The sequence below is a fragment of the Salminus brasiliensis genome, chromosome 14 (genome assembly GCF_030463535.1).
Source record: "Salminus brasiliensis chromosome 14, fSalBra1.hap2, whole genome shotgun sequence".
Lineage (NCBI taxonomy): Eukaryota > Metazoa > Chordata > Actinopteri > Characiformes > Bryconidae > Salminus > Salminus brasiliensis.
Window position 1 is genome coordinate 6,543,753 of NC_132891.1, and position 19,654 is coordinate 6,563,406.

The 19,654-nt window shown below is 38.0% G+C and overlaps 2 protein-coding genes across 6 annotated transcripts in view; one reads left to right on the plus strand and one right to left on the minus strand.

Annotated features, from left to right (window-relative positions):
- The window catches only part of rps12 (ribosomal protein S12), an 86,059-nt gene extending 76,087 nt beyond the window's left edge, over positions 1-9,972 (minus strand). Inside the window, exon 1 of the mRNA XM_072697505.1 lies at positions 9,961-9,972. The gene's annotated coding sequence lies outside the window, so the exon portion shown is untranslated. The remainder of the gene's footprint in view (positions 1-9,960) is intronic.
- The window catches only part of phip (pleckstrin homology domain interacting protein), a 50,198-nt gene continuing 32,752 nt past the window's right edge, over positions 2,209-19,654 (plus strand). For 2 of the 5 annotated variants that reach the window (XM_072697493.1, XM_072697494.1), the window contains exons 1-10: positions 2,209-2,786; positions 2,904-2,962; positions 3,047-3,076; positions 3,232-3,291; positions 5,689-5,839; positions 6,390-6,488; positions 6,762-6,922; positions 14,800-15,021; positions 16,932-17,032; positions 17,137-17,207. In XM_072697493.1, coding sequence (XP_072553594.1) covers positions 2,747-2,786; positions 2,904-2,962; positions 3,047-3,076; positions 3,232-3,291; positions 5,689-5,839; positions 6,390-6,488; positions 6,762-6,922; positions 14,800-15,021; positions 16,932-17,032; positions 17,137-17,207 — 994 coding nt within the window. In that variant the 5' untranslated portion in view covers positions 2,209-2,746. Of the gene's footprint in view, positions 2,787-2,903; positions 2,963-3,046; positions 3,077-3,231; positions 3,292-3,678; positions 3,938-5,688; positions 5,840-6,389; positions 6,489-6,761; positions 6,923-14,799; positions 15,022-16,931; positions 17,033-17,136; positions 17,208-19,654 lie in introns of those variants that run through there. The other 3 variants (XM_072697495.1, XM_072697496.1, XM_072697497.1) reach the window with 2 other exon arrangements.

Genomic DNA, 19,654 nt, shown 5'->3' on the forward strand with positions numbered 1-19,654 from the left:
AACAAGTTAAGTCACCGCTGAGTTTGGCCTCATAACCTTTGACCCCTACTTGGCCTCTGCACTTTGGACACCTGAGTGATCCTGACCTCCAGTGGTTGATTAAAGTTACTGCACATCGCAGGTTTACAGAAAGCGTGTGATCAGGAGATGATCATTTCCTTCTCTGCCTTTTGAGACTGAGTTAATTGCAGGGGTGTGATGATACACAAACTTCATGGTACCACATCATATCGTGGTTTCTGCATCACAATGGGATAGAGAGGAAATGCCATCCTTTACATTGTTCAGATTGTTTTGGTCGAAAACGATACATACATTCATCAAAACAAATATATACACGAACAGTGTTTTGTGATTAGGTATATAAACGACATGTGCCAGTGGAAACCCCATGCCAATTTTTGTTAATATGTCAGATAATGCAATATCTTTCTTTATTTCTAGTATATCATCTAAAATTATACATTTCACAACCTCAATATAGAAAAAAGAGATATATTAGATATATTCCTCATAAAATCTAAGATTTCAGAATGTAGCAGGTTTTTTGCTTTATGTAATTACTCAATAACTACATTTAGGATGTCATAAGCCTGAGGAATTGAGGGGTAAATACACATTGTGTCACACCAGCTTTAATATGTTTAAGCATGCATTTTGAGAGTGTTTCTTTACAGGTACATGTCTTGTTATAAAGGCCCTAAATTAGGCACTAGGTATAGAGGAATTGTTGTTTAATATGCCAAGATCACACTAGCTTTAAATAGGATGTCCCAGTCGTGCTCTATAAAGATTAATGCTTTGAATTTTCTTGACTCACACGACTTGACAGTGTACATCTCTTATGCATCGTCTACCACAATTAAATCAAGGCCAAAACCTGTATACTGTATACCTTTAGTACCCTGCCTGCTACTGTCTGAGTCTTTTCCCCCTTATCTAACACTTACACTATGTCTTACAACCTTTAATGTCACAAGCACAAACCTTTAGCATGACTGAACTTTCCAATGAATGAGGTAATACCGCAACTGAAACTGATCAAGACACAGGTCTTTACACATCCTGCCTCACAGAAATGGATGGTGAAGTAAACACCTGAAAAAAATACCCCTTCTTTCAGTGACAGGCCTGCTTTTTCAGACAAAGGCTGATCCCAGTCTTGACCCGAATTATAACGTCAGTGGAGATTACTGGCATAGAAACTTGACATAACCTGTGACCAGCAAACCGGCCTGTGAGGTTTAACTCGGGCAAAACGACCAAAACTGTCATCACTTGCACAATTATGGCAAGACGTTAAATGAGTTTGAGCTCTTTCAAACTGACACTGGAAATAGATAACGTCAGTAAAGGTGTGCATGTCTTAAATGGCTTTACCTCAATAACAGGTTCAGTTATCTTGCCAATACTGACAATAGCTACATAATCCATGCAGTTATTGCCCCTGTTTAAACACTATATAATTGATCTTGCGTGACCAAGATTGTTAGAAACAACTCTGTCAATTGATGTAAAAAATATTATACGCAGCTTTAGGTCTATCTCTGATTTCTGTGTTTGGGTATTGACCACAACTGAACCAATTGGCCATAAATACTATTACTATATAATTACTGCACTCAAACATTTCTATGATTTGGATGAATGTGGTGGTACCCACGGACAGACTTTTCTGTGCTGTGTGTGGCAAAAAAAATCTAATAGGATTTTCTAAGGTGTTTATCTACGTCGTCCATCTTCTGTTGTTGCTATTAGACGTGGATTCCTGTAACTGACGAGGTTTAATTCATTACATTCCCCTGTTTTACTACCCTTCCCCCATTTTACTGCCTGCCTGCTCGGATTTGGGAAAGAAATGGAGGACTTCCTAACTCAAAACGCGACCGGGGGGATGGCTTCCCGAGCCCTAGCAAGCCTCCAAACACCTTAGAGTGGAAGATATGTGTAAAACGGAAAGAAATGTGAAGGAAAGGCTGGCGAATGTCGTGTACATTTTGCGGACTCTTGATCGTAACCCTTATTATTGTTGTAGTCCGAGACAACATGGCAGCGTCGCTCAGATTCTGCATGGTCGAACACAGTGAGGGGGAAAACCACGCAGCTATATCTGCTAAAAACGCTCAAATCTATCAGATATTACTTAAAACACACAGACGACACGTTTAATGTTGTGATACGAGCGCTAGCTAGCTAGCTACGCCTGCGACAAGCCTTCCCTCGCCCTCAACGTTAGCATCGTAGCCTCCTATGTGTGTGTATAGCTATATGTGTGTGCTAGCCTGTGCCTCGTATCCCTACGCGGAGGGCTTGTGCTTTTTTGGAGGGAGGGGGGGGGCGTCGAGCACAAACCGGACCCCAAACAAGCGTGAGCGGGTTATCTCTTAAGAAAACGTGTGTCTTAAAGCGGGGTGCTTTCGCTTAAAGTTGAGCGGTTTGCCTGAATTAACGCGGGGGCACGTTAAACGTGTTAGAGAGGGGACTATTTGTCGGAGAGCGGAAGACGACAAATAGTGGCCGGCACTTCTTCTTCTTCGCTGCCTTTGCCTCAGTGTGTAGTATTATGTGTGTATGAGAGAGCGAGTGTGTGTGTGTGTATGAGTGAGTGTGTGTGTGTGTGTGTGTTGGGTGAATGGAGGCGCAGCTCTTCCTGGTGGTGAACAAACACTGACAACTACAGGGCAGCCGAGCTACCACTCGCACGGCCACACACACCTTCTCCTTCAGCCCAAAACAACGTAAAAACATGGCCACTGACAGCAAACACGTCGCGCAGTTGAAGTCTGGTGAGTAAAAGGCGCTGTGAGGTTTGTGGTCGGGAGGTTTTTTTTTTTTCTTGAAAAAGCAGATCTGTGTTCCCACAGCGCCCTTAATGTAGCTCGTGTATTCTTCCTCCCTGATAGAACTGTACTTCCTAATAGCCCGGTTTTTAGAAGCTGGACCGTGCCAGGACGCGGCAGAGGTGGGTGATTTTGTCGTTTAAGGCTATTAACTATCCCCCTGCACTGGCGTGTGGCTTAATACAGCGTCTTTCTGCCTTTTTCAGACCCTCATACGGGAGGTTCAGGCGAAGGAGGTAAGCTGCACAAGGCTACTTGGCGCTGCATCTCGCCGCACTGTAGTTTAGCGTGCTCGTTTGTCGCTGATTTTGCCGTGCAATTTTTTAAAACCCCCCGCAATGACCCTTTAAAACGCAAGGCAGCCTTCACAACACTGTTTTTTCCATTACAGCTGTTACCCAAAAGGATAGACTGGACTGGAAAGGAGCACCCTGGGAGTTACGAGAATTTGGTAAGGGCTCCCTATAAGTGAGAAAAACTTTTTTAGAGGGCAAAATAAGAAATTGAATTTCCCGCAATTTTTAAATCAGGAGCAAAAAAAAATAAAAAACTCAGGGAGAAAAATGCAGAGAAGTGGGAAGCCGAAAAAATCCAGACACGCTCTCGCGCGAGACGCAAAGCCCTAAACTTGCACTGACCTGGGGGTCTCAGTTTGGTGACCATAGGTTTGAATAGTTAGGGGGAAAATGTAGTAGAAATAAAGATACGTCATGAGTGTTGTGCTGGAAGGGCAGGCAGTGTGTGTGGGGAGGAGGGATCAGTGCGCCAGAGAGAGAGAGAGACAGTGTGTGTGTTATAGAGAGAGAGAGAGAGTGAGAGAGAGAGAGAGAGAAAGCTGGGCAGGATGGAGGCGCCCTGCTCCATGCAATACAACCAACACTCACTAAAAACACACATGCTTTACCTACCTCACTTTATCACACTTAAACCGAGCGGGGTTTTTTTTTTTTGACCAGGAGTTTACAAAGCAGGCGCGCGAGTTTAGAGGGTGCTTTTGTATTATTTTGGATGAAGCCCCTCCACTTCAGCTGTTTGGAAATGCATCTTTTTTTCGCAGCGCGAGACTTGAGGAGAGAGGACAGTTGCACATGCTGCAGGTAAAACATAATTGATATGCTATTGATTAGTGGGTTAATTGCAGGGCTCTGAGATGTAAACAAACACTGGCTTGCAGGCGCTCGCGCTCGCAGCAGAGCAGGGCGCCGGGTTTGGGAGGTCTCGGGAAGGCGGTGTTGAAGGCTGGTCGGGATGCACGTGAAGAAATGTCTATTTTAAAAAGTTTAAGATTGTGCCCCCCTCTGTTGTCGCCCCCCTCCACCCCCCCCCCCTCGCATCAGAAGTATCAGTTGCGTAACTAACTGCCAAACAACTGCTTTATCCCAGGGGCTGTGAAGACAGCACGTAGAGTGTGTGTTTCTCCACGTTGTCTCGGGTGGGTTTGAGGGAGATGTGTGTGTGTGTGTGTGTGTGTGTTGTGGACAGCAGAAAAATATTTTAACGCGTTCCTCGTGTGCGTGGCGCGCGCTGACTCTGAACGATAGGCTGCATTTGTAGGGAGTGTGTGTGCGTAAGCGTGTTCCTGTGTGTGTGTGTGTGTGTGTGTGTGTGTGTGTGGTAAATTCAGGGTCGATCTCGGATTTGAGGTTTGAAGCTCGCCTCATCAAATCGTGAAGAAAGAGCAAGAAGCACCACCTGGGGTGGGCGCTATTTTTAATTTCGCATTTATTAATTTTTTCATTATGCGTTTTTACGCACGTATTATGGTGAACATGAATGCAATGAGCTCGCTGCGTAATGCAAGCGATTTAATAATGAGAATAACATAATAATAGTAATAAATCTATTAATTGTAATAACGATAATTAAAGCAATATCATAACGATTGTAATTAAGATGGCGATTGTGATTAGTTAGCAATTACAACAACGGCAGCAATGTTATTAATAATTATAATGACTAATAGTATTATTAATTAATTACTTAATTAATTAACATGGTTAATTATAACAATTAATCTATTCTATTTTTTATAAATATGATGGTAATGTAATAAATGGCTGCAGTTCTAAATAATCACAGGTATTAACCAAGGTTATTTTATTATGATATATAAATATATATATATATATATATATATATATATATATGTGTGTGTGTGTAATGTATAGCATAAAATTAACACACATACACTCATATACACATATGATTATATATATATATATACGTTTATATATATATATATATATATATATATATATATATATATATATATATATATATACGTTTTCAGTTTGGTGTTGCAGGCTGCATCCATCGCCCATAAGATACAAAACAGCGTCACACCGTGCCGTGCATATGCGTGTGTGCGTGTGTGCGTGCGTGCGCGCTGGCGTGTGTATGCGAGGCAGGGGACTGGCGTATGTGCACCAATGGGATAATGCTAAATGCAATTAAAGCAACATTAATTACTGCAAGGCGTTGGAGGCGTCTGCTGAACTGAGAGATAAAGAGCAGGCTGGAGAGGGCAGACGGATTAGACCGATGCTGAAAACATGACAAAAGCAAGATGGTCTTCAGTTGTCTGTCTATTAAGGTTGTAAGGATGTCATTTCATAGCATTGTGTGTCCTGCAAATATGAAGATACAGATAATCACATCTGTAGCAGTGCTGGTTTTAATAATGGTTTAAAATTCATGCAAATTGCTTTCATTTACATCATGTAATTTTTCTCAGATTGTTTTTTTTTTAGGAATCAAGTTTTTTGTGTGTAATCATCAGAATTGTATCAGATATTGAGGAGAATGTTTTTGTCTGTAATAGCCGTGTCTGTTTTGTGTGTGTGTGCAGGTAAAGCTATATAAGCACATTTCTCCAGATCACCTGTTGCAAGTGTGTGAGCGCGTGGGTCCTCTTTTGGAGAGGGAAGTGCCAGCCAGCGTACCCGGGGTTAACTCTTTACTGGGAGTGGGACGCCAGTCACTTCTGCGCACCAACAAGAGTAAACTTTCTGTTTATGTCTCAAACAAGCACAGATTTGACAGATCAGTGTATTCTGTTGTATTTATATGTGGGATGATTTTTCATAAAATGTAATTTTATATTTTTCAATATTTTACTATGCTATTTTCTTTAACACCTAGGAGCTTGGTATGCCTAATACCGTGCATATTAGATCAAAGTAAATCATTAATTATTATTATTGTTACAGAGTAATAATAATAATCTTGCAGGGTAATTGGTTTAACAGCTCAAAACCAGGGTAATGAAATTGTCATTGTGGGACTTTTACAATAAATGAGTGGAGATGTGATGCACGTGTAGCCTACAGTCTATATTTAATGTTAACAGTGCCATTCATAATTTTAGGATTTATCATTTCTCTGTAAGTGCGCCTATATTCTTACACTACAGATCGTTGGCAGTAGTAAAAAGTGTGTGTCTCTGTTTCTTTTATTAATGATAATTCACTATAAGGGGCTGTACTTGCCCCTAAAGCCTAGTACCCACTCTCACGCACAGTTTGTTGACAGTGCTTTGTGTGTTGACAGGTTGTAAGCACGTGGTATGGAAGGGGTCCGCCCTCGCAGCCCTGCACTGTGGCAGGCCACCCGAGCCGCCAGTCATCTTTGGAAGCCCGCCCAATATTGGTAAGACACTTCTGATTGGCTGTGGTAGCTGTGTAGAGCGAAATATGGAATTCTGTTCATTCAGATGTTGATAACTGTATGGCGGAGGTGGAGGCTTCAAAATGAGCAATAATAAATGATGAAAATGACTTAATTCAGTGAGTTTGGAATTCAGTGTATTGGATTCAGTGTAATTTAGTGTGTTACTGTATTACATAAAATACATTTCTATGTTTCTAAACTAGATCTTTTGTATCTCATTGTGTGTGTGTGTGTGTGTGTGCGTGTGTGTAGTAGAGACAGCTTACAGTCGGAGGCTGAACGGTTCATATCGTTTGGGTCAGCTAGTCCCTACAGCCGTCTACTCCCACATGAAGATGCACAAGAGGATTCTGGGACACCTATCCTCTGTGTACTGTGTGGCCTTCGACCGGACCGGCCGCCGAATCTTCACGGTAGGCCTCTTGTGCTCATGTGTTTTTGTATTCATGCGTGTCCCCGTGAGCAAAACTGATAGGACTAGATGAAATGAGATTGGATTATTTATGATCAGGACACACAGTGTATCGGCGCTGCGCAGTTGAGCACATGATGTTCTTTCCTAGTAAAGGTATTTCTTGTGCTGTAGTCTGAAGAGTAATGCTCCATTGGATTTTGGAAATTCCAGGGGAAGATATTGCTACTCAATATCCTGGGTTTCTCTTGATCCTTCAAATGATGTGTGTGTGTGTGTGGGTGTAGTTGTGACTGTGTTCTTGCTTTTCCAACCACAGAGTTTCTGTTGGACTGAGGTCAGGAAAACGATATAGCCAATAGAGAATATGGTAGCGAGTGTGTTCTCCATAAATAGCTCACTTTAGCATCCATTTGCAGTTGGAGACAGAATTATCGGATGTGGCTGTTGTGGGCAGTATTTGTACTTCTGTACTTACTTCAAAATTCAATTTACTCCACATTTTCACTTCATGTGGCAAGGTCAGTTCGACAGAGTTTGATGTTTGGATCAAATGCAGGTATGTCAGGTGCTAGACCTATCTGGATAGGTTCCAGGTTTGAAAGAGTTGTGATTTGAGGTAAATGTAATACATCTGAAGGCATGATGAAGGCATTCGAAGGGCCTGCAGTTCTCAGTAGTGAATGATAGGGGGTGAAAGTGTTCTGTATGTTGGATCGCTATGAGGGTATGGAGCCCGACTTAATACCTGTGATTGGTCAGTTTATCCAGTATCCTTGAATGCTTCACCCTTACAATCTGCAGCCATCACTTGCGGAATGAACAGGTATTAATGTACGTCAGTGTAAATCAGTCACTTGTAGCTGTTTGAACCAGGCAGAGGAATCGTATTAAAAGTGCATACACTAAACTTTGTGTTCATAACACAAGTGGAGACGTTTTATTATTGGCATTTGAATTGTTGTGTTTACAGTCACTTGTTTTGTGGAAGGAATCCCATCATTTGCAGAAGTGCAGGCTTGAATCTGTCAGTACAGAATGTAAATTAATTGTGAATGTAATGCATTACATAGTTTGTCTGGTGATCCAATGTTGGGGGCGGGAATTTGACAATATTTGTTTGTAATCATGATACATTTCACTAAATGAGACTTCCGAGCATAGCGGGAATTTCTAGTATTTCTAGACTACCTAACAGCTGCATGTTTATTTACAAAAATGATTAAAAATGAAAGTTTTTGTTATATTATTATTATAAAAAATAATATTTTAATATTATTAAAAAGTTGGGACTACTGGGTTTTTGTCTGTTCCAAATTAACAAACGCACGTAATAAACTTAAATACTTTATTAAAGTACATATGTAAAAAAAAAAAGGTCTTCAAAAATGATAGTATAATATTTATGTGTTGTTGCTCATCCCAATTAAATATGTAATTACTAAATAATGGGGGTATAATAATAGACTCAGCCCATTGGCCTAATGAGCAGTAGTACTAAGATCATCACAATCCCATATTGTCACATTGTTTTGAACAGAACCTGGGGGAGGGGGGGGGGCGTGACGAGTCTAGCGCATGACAAGGCCATGCTGGAGGAGGTTGTGTGTTGTCACAGTGTGTTGTTTTAGTTGTCTTCTAGTAATGAAAGTTATTGAATGATGAGAATAAGTAATACAGACCATTAGGATTTCAGGGCTCAACATCCTGAACTTAAAAAGCGAGCAATGCTCTTGCAGTGCACAATGCTGTGGGAAAGGTTCATGTGGGTAAATGCTCAGGTAAAAGCAAATGGGATTTCTCTCAGGTTTTCTGGTTGAGTTATTCAGTGTTTAAACGTTACTGAATGTACTGAATGAGGTTCAGTGGCTCTTGTTGGTTGATTATTTTTTTCTGCTTTGCAGTCTTGCCTTTTAATTCTGACTGACCTACGTAAAGACACAGTCCTGCAAACAGTGCTGGTGGTTTCTTGTGTGCATGCTAACATTAGTTCCACTTTTTATTAGCAGATTTCTGATGCAGATAAAGACTAAAATAGCCGTATTAGGGCTGGTTTGATATTTGCGTGGGATCTTGATTTAGCATCGTGATGTGCATTAACTTGCACACTGTTGATGCCCTTTTAACTCTTAGTTAACAGGCCCAAATGATATAAAACCACATTTTCCAGATTTGTTATAGTAATAAATGACTCGAGCTGGTACATGACTATCTCAAAGTCAAAGTCAGCTTTATTGTCAAAACTGCAATATGTACAGGATTGAAATTGCAATAATAAACAATAACATGGTGCAACAATAAACAAACATCAAACATTGAAATAAACATTAAACATTAAATAACACTAAGATAACACTAATTCCCATAGAATCAGCCTTGAAGCTGAACTGAAGCACCCTGTTTAACTGTAGAGGACAGAGAGAGGTTGAATCAGTCATGACTGTTATTGGTACGTAAACGTACACAATACCTCTTGGAGGAAATAACATATGATACACTATGACTTTTTAAAATTTGTATTAATATGTTATCTATACTAATATGTCGGTGTTAGAGGCATACATCAGTACTGATATGACAATACTGACAGTTTTAGTGGTTTGAATAAATAATGAGCATTATGTCTAGGGTTGATCTATGCACCAAAATGTAAATTCCTGGCTGATGCCAATATTCAATACATTTTCACAAACATGTCTTCTAAAACTAAAATCAGCCATAACATTAAAACCACTATTGGTAATTATCTTTTTATAGTGGCACCTGTTAAGAGGTGGGATCTACATATTAGGCAGTGAGTGAACAGACAATTCTTGAAGGTGATGTTAGTGTTAAAGCCAGGAAAATGGGCCAAGTGTAAGAATCTGAGCCACTTTGAAGAACCAAATTTTGATGGGTCAGAACATCTCCAAAACATCAGGCAGGTCATGTGGGCTCTTCCTGGGATTCCGTGGTCAGTACCTACCAAAAGTGCTCCAAGTAAAGAGAACAGTTGAGCCAGCAACAATATCATGGGCATACATGAATAGCCCGCCTGGTCCAATCCTCCAGAAGAAATACTTTAACACACACGACTGAAAAAGTTAGTTCTGGCTCAGCCATGTGGAGTCCATGCCTCAACAGATTAGAGCTGTTTTGGTGGAACGAGGGAGACCTAAACAATATTAGGCAGGTGGTTTTAACTTTTTAACTTTTACTGTTTTTTACTGTATTTGCAGATAATGAGCTGCAATGATTACAACATTTTGGAAGTGTATCACAGTGTCAAGTTTAAATGTGCTGCTAAGAAAAGTAAATGAAGTCATGTTTCCATTAATACACCAGACATTTACATTTACTCTACATTTACCATTTATTTAATTGTACTATTATTTATATTGCAATTTATATTGCAATATTGCATTTAGGACTAATCTAGATTTTTAAAAAATTCTATTAATACAAATTTTTATTCTGTTAGTAATGTCCCCACTGTGTGTGTTCATGTACTGTCCACTTAAAAACAAACTACCACGTGTGCAGTCATGTGACCCCCCCCCCTTCCAGTCTGTGACATGGAAGCAACATGAAGGAGAACTCAAACACTGAGCCACCTGAGCAACTCGAGCAGCTTATATCGCTCATTATTCATTCATCTCAATCGAGATAAAATGTGTAATATATTTTGATACTGATTTGAGGTCATATTGCCCAGCACTGGTTCTGAGTAAAGCGCACAAAATAGTACTATAAACTATAAACAAACAAAACTTCAGCAACATGGATGCTTTGATTCATGAACATCATTATGACTATAGAGCTCATTATGGAAAGATATTGCAAAAACACAAAAGCAATCTCACAGAATGCAGATATCCTGGTACACAGGTCCACACTTGGTTATAACCGGTGTACGTCGTTTGCTGGGTGCTCTAGATTGTTTTGAATGACCGTTTGGAAACACATAAAGGCTAAATGAATATTAATAGTCGTCATTTTTTCCTTTTTTTTGGTTTGTTTAATTTTTAACCAGTGTGTTTAACGAGTGTTTAAAAAGCACAGGTTCATTAACTTTATTCAGTCAAGCTTAAAAATCCTCTTACACTATGATGTTCATCGCTGTCCAATGAAAAACATGCATTTTTAAATTGGTGACTTTACAGGGGAAGGCAAAAATGGTCTTAGCTTTAAATGGAAGACAATGTACAATAAGTTCAGTCCAAGTCATTTAGAGCATTTCTATTGGTCCATTCATCCAGAGTTATTGCTACAGTGTACAGAGCAGCGTTCAAAGAGTTCAAATAATGCAGAGTTCAAACAATGCAGAAAACTAAAACCAGACAAAAGTGGAGATTGGAGATGGATGTTTTTCCTTAACATCTTATAGTGATATTGAATTTATCAGGACTGTCCAGTTCATGCATTCCTTAACTCCTAATCTCTGTGTGTGTGTGTGTGTGTGTGTGTGTGTAACCTTTTGACTTAGCTTTGTGGTGTGTTTCTTAGGCTTGTCAGAGCATTGCTTTTAGTGCTTCCTGGGTGATCTAGAGGAGTGTGTTTGTTTCTGATGTTTGCTTCTGCACTCTTGGGTTCCATTTTCTTCCGCTATAGTTTTTTAAATCTCCAAAAATGGCTGAACTGCAAAGATTACTCCCCCTCCGTCTCTCCCTCCCTTTCTTTCTCTTTTGCTCCCTCCCTTCCATCTCATTCTCCTTCTCGATCCCCCCTCTGTCTCTCTCTTTTTCTGTGTGTGTGTGTGTGTGTGTGTGTGTGTTGGGGGGGGGGGTGTCTCTCTCTCTCTCTCTCTCTCTCTCTCTCTCTCTCTCTCTATGTGCGTGGTGGGGAAGTGTTTCTTTTGTGGCTCTGGCAGAAAGCCGAGAATAGAATCATCATCTCCTTCATATTCGGGAGCTATTAGCCAGTGTGTCATTGGCATTCAGTCTGTGCTTAACATGCGTCTTCAGGAATGCGCCTCTCGCTACATGTCTGGAGGCCCGCGCTGCCGCTCTTTAACGTGTTGGGAGCGTATTTGAAGCAGTGAAACGTGTGCTGTTTATCAAGCTGCGTTTATGCTTTCGCAATTCAATTAGGATACTTTTAATCATTCCGAGATGCAGCAATGTCAAACTGGAATACGCTCATTTCGTGTTTGACTTTTGCCTCCGCTGCTGATATTTCCCTCTATCTGTGAGAGATATGTCTTAAATGAAGTTTAAGGAGTGCTGCAGGTATCATTCTCTTTTGTCTTCTGCTTTACCCTTCATCATAAGAATCACCACCGCTGCATTTTCAGCCATAGCTGTCATTTTAAAGAGGTGACAATGGCTGATTGTATTGGAAATGGAATATGTGCAATAAATCATGTGATAAATAAGAGGAATGATACAAAACAATTTGATTACCAGAATATATAAATAATTTATCATTAAAAATATGTTTTAGCAAAATAAAAAATATGATTTCAAACTTTTTCTTTTTGCTTTTTTAATACACCATTTTCAATTTGAAATTTTTCACCTACCCATTACACTGTGACCCAGTTTACACCTGGTCACTTCATGCGTCTTGAGTATCAGGATTATATCTGGATTAGGCCAAGACACACTAAAATGCAAGTGTAAACGCACCAAAGACTCATTTACAGCAGATACAGATCAGGAGGTACACTTCAGGAGGCGGTCTGAGACACATTTCAGCCACATATTATAGCAACCTAAGCACAAGACACATTCAACAACCAAAACCCCTTCCAGTACAACCCAAACACCAGTAATAATTGCCATGCACTAGCAAATTTGCGTGTAAACGCATGTGGCTAAAATCTGATCAGGATACAATCCAGATATTAATCACATGAAGTGACCAGGTGTAAACGGGGTCTGTCTGACCATTTTGGGGTGAATGAACCAGAAATGGTCCAGAAGTTCAGAGTTAAGAGCACACTTTTGCTTCTTCTAAAAAGTTACTATTTAAGAAAAGTTTTTGCTTCAAAATTAAAATGGTTTCACCTTTTTAATCATCATCCTGTTAATCTGCCCAAAACACAATACTGTCTAAATGAAAGGATAGACTCATTCTTTCAGGCCGTTAATCAATGTTATTAAAACACAGTTGTACTTGAATAACTTGATATTTTTAGATGTAATTCGTTTAAACTGCAAGCAGAACCATGTGGTGTTTTTTTCTTGGTCACGCTATTGGGTGGATCTGATCAGTATTTCAGGTTTCAGTGTAGATAGGCGCCCAGATGTTTAATCTGAATAGCTAGTGGTCTTATCTGTTTGATTAATGTAAAATAAATTAATTAGCTGTTATTTATCAGACATTTCATATTGTGCTGAGAGAAATGTATCAGCTGGCAGTTGATCAGATTCTATAAAATGTAATTAAATGGCTCATATGAGCAGTTACACATTCATGCATTTATTCCTCAGCAATTAAAATGACAGAGATTTGAAAAAGGTAAATCTTTGAAATCATAAATAGCTGTAAATTTACCTGTTCATAATAACCTGTTTATAATAAACAGTAGTAGACAGCTGTCACACAGCTGCAAATCCTATCTTTCCTCTCATCCCTAGCCGGATTTATCCTGATTTTATTAGGACGGGTCTCGATCTCCCAGTCTGAAACTTAATTGGAAAAACTATCAGTTACAACTTGAAAGGTCTATAACTGCAGTTCACTGATGTTGTAAATGAGATGTCTTATGTGTTTGTTAGAGATGTCCACTTACTGATTGTGAATTTCATTTTTATTTGTGTAATATCGACACATTAACCTGTTTCCTTCAGTCTGTATGTTATCTTGGCTTGACCTATGACAAATCTAGGACTCTACTAATGTGAACTGAACAATCCAACTTGTGAATGAAAGTATAAAACTACACGTAATCAGTCAAAGCTAACAGGTTCACATAATTCTACAGAATGCCCTCATTAATACCATTCAGGACAAGTACCTGACATTTTCTGTATTATACAAAATTTAATTATATGAATGAACCAGCGTGGAAAGAGACCAGAAGATTTTTTTGTTGTTCATTTTAATATTTTATTTAATAACATTAATACAGTTTTATATCAATGCAATTTATTTAGTTCTAAAGAGTTATTTTAGAAAATACATTATCAATGAATGTGTTTAACAGTGAATATAGTATTGTAGAAGTTGCATTCTGTTACCCAACTAATGAACTTTATATGGTATGTATTTCTATATTTCTATTTCTATACCAGAGGAAAGAAACAGCTCTGTGATTTACTTAACAGACAGCACATCCCCATTCTCTGAGTACATCTTTAACCTTTTGAAGTCAAGAGTAATTACTTTCAGTTTGTTTTACTATTCAAATGTTCTTGGATATTTAATTTAGTAGTGAATTAACTAAGTAATAACATTTACATTCAGTTTAATTATACATTAACAGGGTCGAGTTGTGGAATTGAAACATGGAACAATTGTAAATTATGCTTTTGATTCAGCAGAACAAAACTGTACACGCCATATTTTTTTTAATTGAATGAATATAATAAACTATATCTTCTTGTACTTAGAAATACAAAATTTATTAAAGATTTTGAATCGGCACTTGCAGCAGAATTTCTTTTACAAGTGAGAAATACTTCATATCGAATTGCTCCATGCTTTTGTTTCAGCTGCTAGTAATTGTGACTTTGCTTAACTTTGAGAGTTAAGTGGTTGTGTACAGCAGAACCGTGTTATAAATACATCTGGAAATAAAAGAACTTTTATACAAGTGTATTAACTGACCTCATGACCTTTTATAGCAACTACTAGATAAGAAACTGAGAAGATGGGGGAGGTTTCATTTTACAACCAGTATGGTTTGTTTTTGGGACAGTGTTTGGTAAGCAGCTGTATGGTGTTTGTTGTCAGGGTTCAGATGACTGTCTGGTGAAGATTTGGGCCACGGATGACGGCCGTCTGCTGGCGACCCTGCGGGGTCACGCCGCAGAAATCTCGGACATGGCGGTGAATTATGAAAACACCCTGCTGGCGGCTGGCAGCTGTGATAAGATGATCAGGGTTTGGTGCCTACAGACGTGCGCTCCCCTTGCTGTGCTGGAGGGACACGCAGCATCTATCACATCGCTACAGGTAAGATTCACACACATTAGGGCTGATATCAAAATAACAGCGACCAATTGCGTTTTTTCATTATAATAAGCTTACAGTAATTAGCCCTGTTTAACTGGATATACACCAATCAGCCATAACATTAGTAACAGGGGGAGTGAAAACCATCTACAGTGGCGGCTATCTGTCAAGGGTTGGATATATTAAGTGAACAGCCAGTTCTTGAAGATGATGTTGGTGTTAAAAGCAGGAAAAATGGGCAAGCATAAGAATCTGAGACACTGTGATGGCTAGACGACAAGAACATCTCCAAAACGTCAAGCAGGTCCCTAGAGTGCTCCAAGAAAGGACAACCAGTGACCAACCGGTGACAGGGTCATGGGCATCTAAGGCTCATGGAGGTCACACCCTACAACTTACAGGACCAAAAGGATCTGCTGCTAACACCTTGGTGCTAGATACCACAGTACACCTTCAGAGGTCTTGTGGACTCAGTGGGTCATATCTGTTGTGAAAGCACACATTTAACTAAAAATTTATGGTACTTTAAAATCTGGTACCACAAGTGCATTTTGTCTATGTCAGAATATTATGATAGATATTGTGTATTGTACTGTGCCTAAGTATCATGATATAATTTTGCCATATCGCCCCTCCCCCTAACTGATATGATTGTCACTTGTCAGTTATCACATTTTTAAAAACTGAAATAACAGCCAGTCTTCCAAATCTTCAGCACAGTTTCTAATAAGTATATATTACTGTTTATTAGTATATAAAAATATATACATAATGTATATATTATATAGATATTAGTGTTTAGCATATTATATATCAGAACATAATCTTCATGCTAGAGGTTATATTTAGAAGCAATTTACACATTTCTGTGATTTTGTAAGTGATAATATTTTGTGAGAATTGGCATACAAACATGAAACCATTACATTCCCTGAAATTAACACTTATTAGCACATCAGTAATGTATCTGTTATCTTTTGAAGTAAGTCTCTAAATAACAGTGTGTTGTCAGGGAGATTTAAAATTATTTATAGTTTAAACAATGAACATAGAGATGGCATATTGGTATTGTTTGATTTGGGTATGGACATGGGGATCAGCAGAAAATTATGGATCAGATATCAGAGGGGGAAAAAATGAAAAAATGAAAAACAGTCCAATCTTGTAACAAACCAAGCCTAAAATAGCACACACTTGTGTGATATGAGGATTTTGCTGTTTTGTTTCTTGTCGAGTAGTAGAGTGTTTGAGTAGTTTGAGCACAATGTCTGCTCAACTAAGGTACTTAAATTAAAAATAGCTCATTTAAAGCTATGTCATTTTTAAAGAATCACAATTGTGTCCTTACACCGATCAGCCATAACATTAACACCATTAAAGAATTTTTCTACTGTGCAGTGGTCAGTATCTATCTAAGGTACTGAAGACAACTGAAATGGCAACAGGGTCATGACCAATGACCCATGTTATTGATGTGATCCATGGAGGCCCCACCTCACAACTTAAAGAATTTCACTTAAAGTAAATAAAATCACTTAAAGGATTTGCTGCTAATGTCTTACCACAGAACACCTTTAGAGGTCTTGTGGAGTCCATACCTCAAATCTGGGACATACTCAATCTTAGGCAGGTGGTGCTAATGTTATGGCTGATCGGCTGATTTACTTGCAGATATGAGATTACAAAAAGTGGTATTGTGCCATTTCTAATTGAATAACCACTGAAAGGTGTTATGAAAGATACCCAGTGTATTTGCACATATAATGTACACATATTTACTCAAGCCCACTAAAATACTTGCTTATACATATGTCTAGACATATACTCTACCAGACGAACTAGACAAAACTGTGTATTATTTCTTTTGTGTGTGTGTGTGTGTGTGTGTGTGTGTGTGTGTGTGTGTGTAGTTTTCCCCTCTGTGCAGTGGTTATAAGCGGTTCCTGTCCTCCACTGGTGCAGATGGAACCATCTGTTTCTGGCAGTGGGATGCTCGGACACTCAAATTCGGGTGGGTGGTATTCACTCCCTGCCAGTCTTTACATCTGTCAGAAAATCCATCATTTCTTTTAGTTGCTGTTCAGAGCTTCTGAGTGTGTGTTTGTTTGAATACAGGACACGACCCAGCAAATTCACAGAGCGGCCCAGGCCTGGTGTGCAGATGATCTGTTCATCTTTCAGTGCAGGTAATCAGCCCCTGTCCTTCTAATAAGGTGATAATATTGGATATCATCAGCAACTGAAAAGTACCACAATGGGGCTCCTTGGCAGGTGGTTATCGCCTGTGTTGCGATACAGAAATGATTCAGAACTAGATAAGCCTAATTTAATTTTAAACAGCACTCCAAATAATACTACATTCAATTTAGGGGACTTCAGGGCAAAACCTAATTAAATATTGCAGTGAGATTAATTATAATAATTTGTAGAAGCAACCTACACACACTTCTGCTGAAAATAAAATAGCTTAAAGCACTTACCATTTGTGAACTATTCGACTAAAAGTGGCACTAGTGGAAATGTTACTGCTTAATCCATATATGTGGTCAGTTGTACCAGACTAAAGGACTAATTGAATTGTCTATTAAATTGATGAAAATACAATTAATTAAATTAATAAATTGAATTCAACATTTTGAACTTGTTTTCCAAACTAAATTCACTAAAAATCATAAATGAAAAAGAACCATTACTAATGAAACAGGCACCGGTGTATTTTGACATATAAGGAACAGCAAATATCAGTATGATATTTAATTATGTATGTATTGTTTTTATATGATTATTATATTACTAGAATAATATATTACTTTTGAATAATCTGTAAAAAAAAAGGAAGATTAAAATAACCTCAGCGTGCTTTAGAATGATTCTGTTAGAAATTGAATAGATAAACAGATACCTTTTTGTACACAAATGGACCAGACATTGGTCTTAAATGGTCAATTTCTACTTTCCATGTCTACCTAGTGTGAAAATGGGCAGATATGGGAACAATGACCTAAAGCAAAAGCATGTTTTATTTGTGCTACATTATATCCCACCCTCTACATTTAAAGTTTTATTCTCTTTTACTTTTGGGAGTAAATTGTTCTCTTTTACCAATATTAGGGATTGTTCGTTTTTACATAATAACAGTAAATTAATTGATTTTTACAGATTATTAATCAAGATTATAAATCAGTAGGCTAATAACAGATTATAAATCAGTAGGTTATGTTATGTTATGTTATGTTATGTTAGGTTAGGTTAGGTTAGGTTATGTAATAGTTCTTTTTGTCTGATTTTACAACTCTGCTAATTATACATGATAATTAGTAAAATATTATCACTGTCATGCAAAAACCTTATATCTTCAAAACAGCTACCTTACAGGTAAAGACTTTCAGTGAAAGACAAAGTAAAAAGGTTTTATTTCATATTTTAAATGATAGCAGAGATATACAGCTTGTTGTACATTATAATGTAACACATAAAGTATTAATGATCTGAAATTTTCCAAATTAGGGCCGATTGTCTCTTGTCATTAGTTTATTCCTTTTATTTCTGAACCTGTTGCTATGTTGCTCTGTGTGGGTAATGGCAACGCTGCAGTTAGATTGATTAGGCTTAAACTTGCTTCCTCAAAGTGGAGCTAAAAATATCCTGTTTTCAGACAGATACCAGAGGTTTTCTGAAAAAATGCTCAATGTGACAGCACTTTAAAAATCTTATCAAATGAACACATCTAACCATGCCACAGGCATCCACACACACACACACACACACACATAAGACGTTTTTAGATCTTTGTAGTTATACTTTAAGTGAAAATTGAGCTGTTTGTTTTGCAGTTATATCACTTGATCACTTGCTATCTGGCTTACATTGCAAAAGATTACAAATTGTTTACATATAATTTGTACATACACTTAATTATTTAATTTTTTAAGGTAACGATGGAGTTTAAGTATCATATTAGTTAAATGGTCATTAACAGTAGTATTGCTTATATAAATGTTTAAGTGGTTGGTTGAAGTTTAGTTTGAATTGTTTTTTGATGATGTGTTTGCTTCTGAACAATGGACACATTTGACTGCTCAGTACACATTATGTTAATCATTCATTACATTCATTCATTTCATGGAAATTTCATGCTGCTGAATCTGTTTTATCTGTCCATATTTTTACCTAATACTACAGTTATTAGTACAGTTATTAGTTATTCGTTTAGCTATTTAACTGTATTGTAATTAATTATATAGGTTATATAGTAATGTTTTACATTTGCAGTCAGTTTGCATTTTTATTGAAAGGTTTAAGTTATCTGTATGTTTTGATACAAAAAAATCACTAAAATGTGTCAATAAGGTAAAGGATAATTTTATTTCTGCAGAATCCAAAATGAACCACACTTATAGATTTGTATCAAAATTATCAAAATATCAAATTGTTGGACTTTTTATTTGCGTAGTTGTTAAACTCTAAAACTAATTTCATGATAAAATCAATAAACATGAGCAATTCCAACAGACCAGACTAACAGGAATCATTTTCTGAAATTGTCACCTTTTCAGTTTTAATGTCTGTCTAATAGAGTAGCTAATTGGAAAATTATTTATAAGCATGCCAGACATGGATGTAGACATGGACA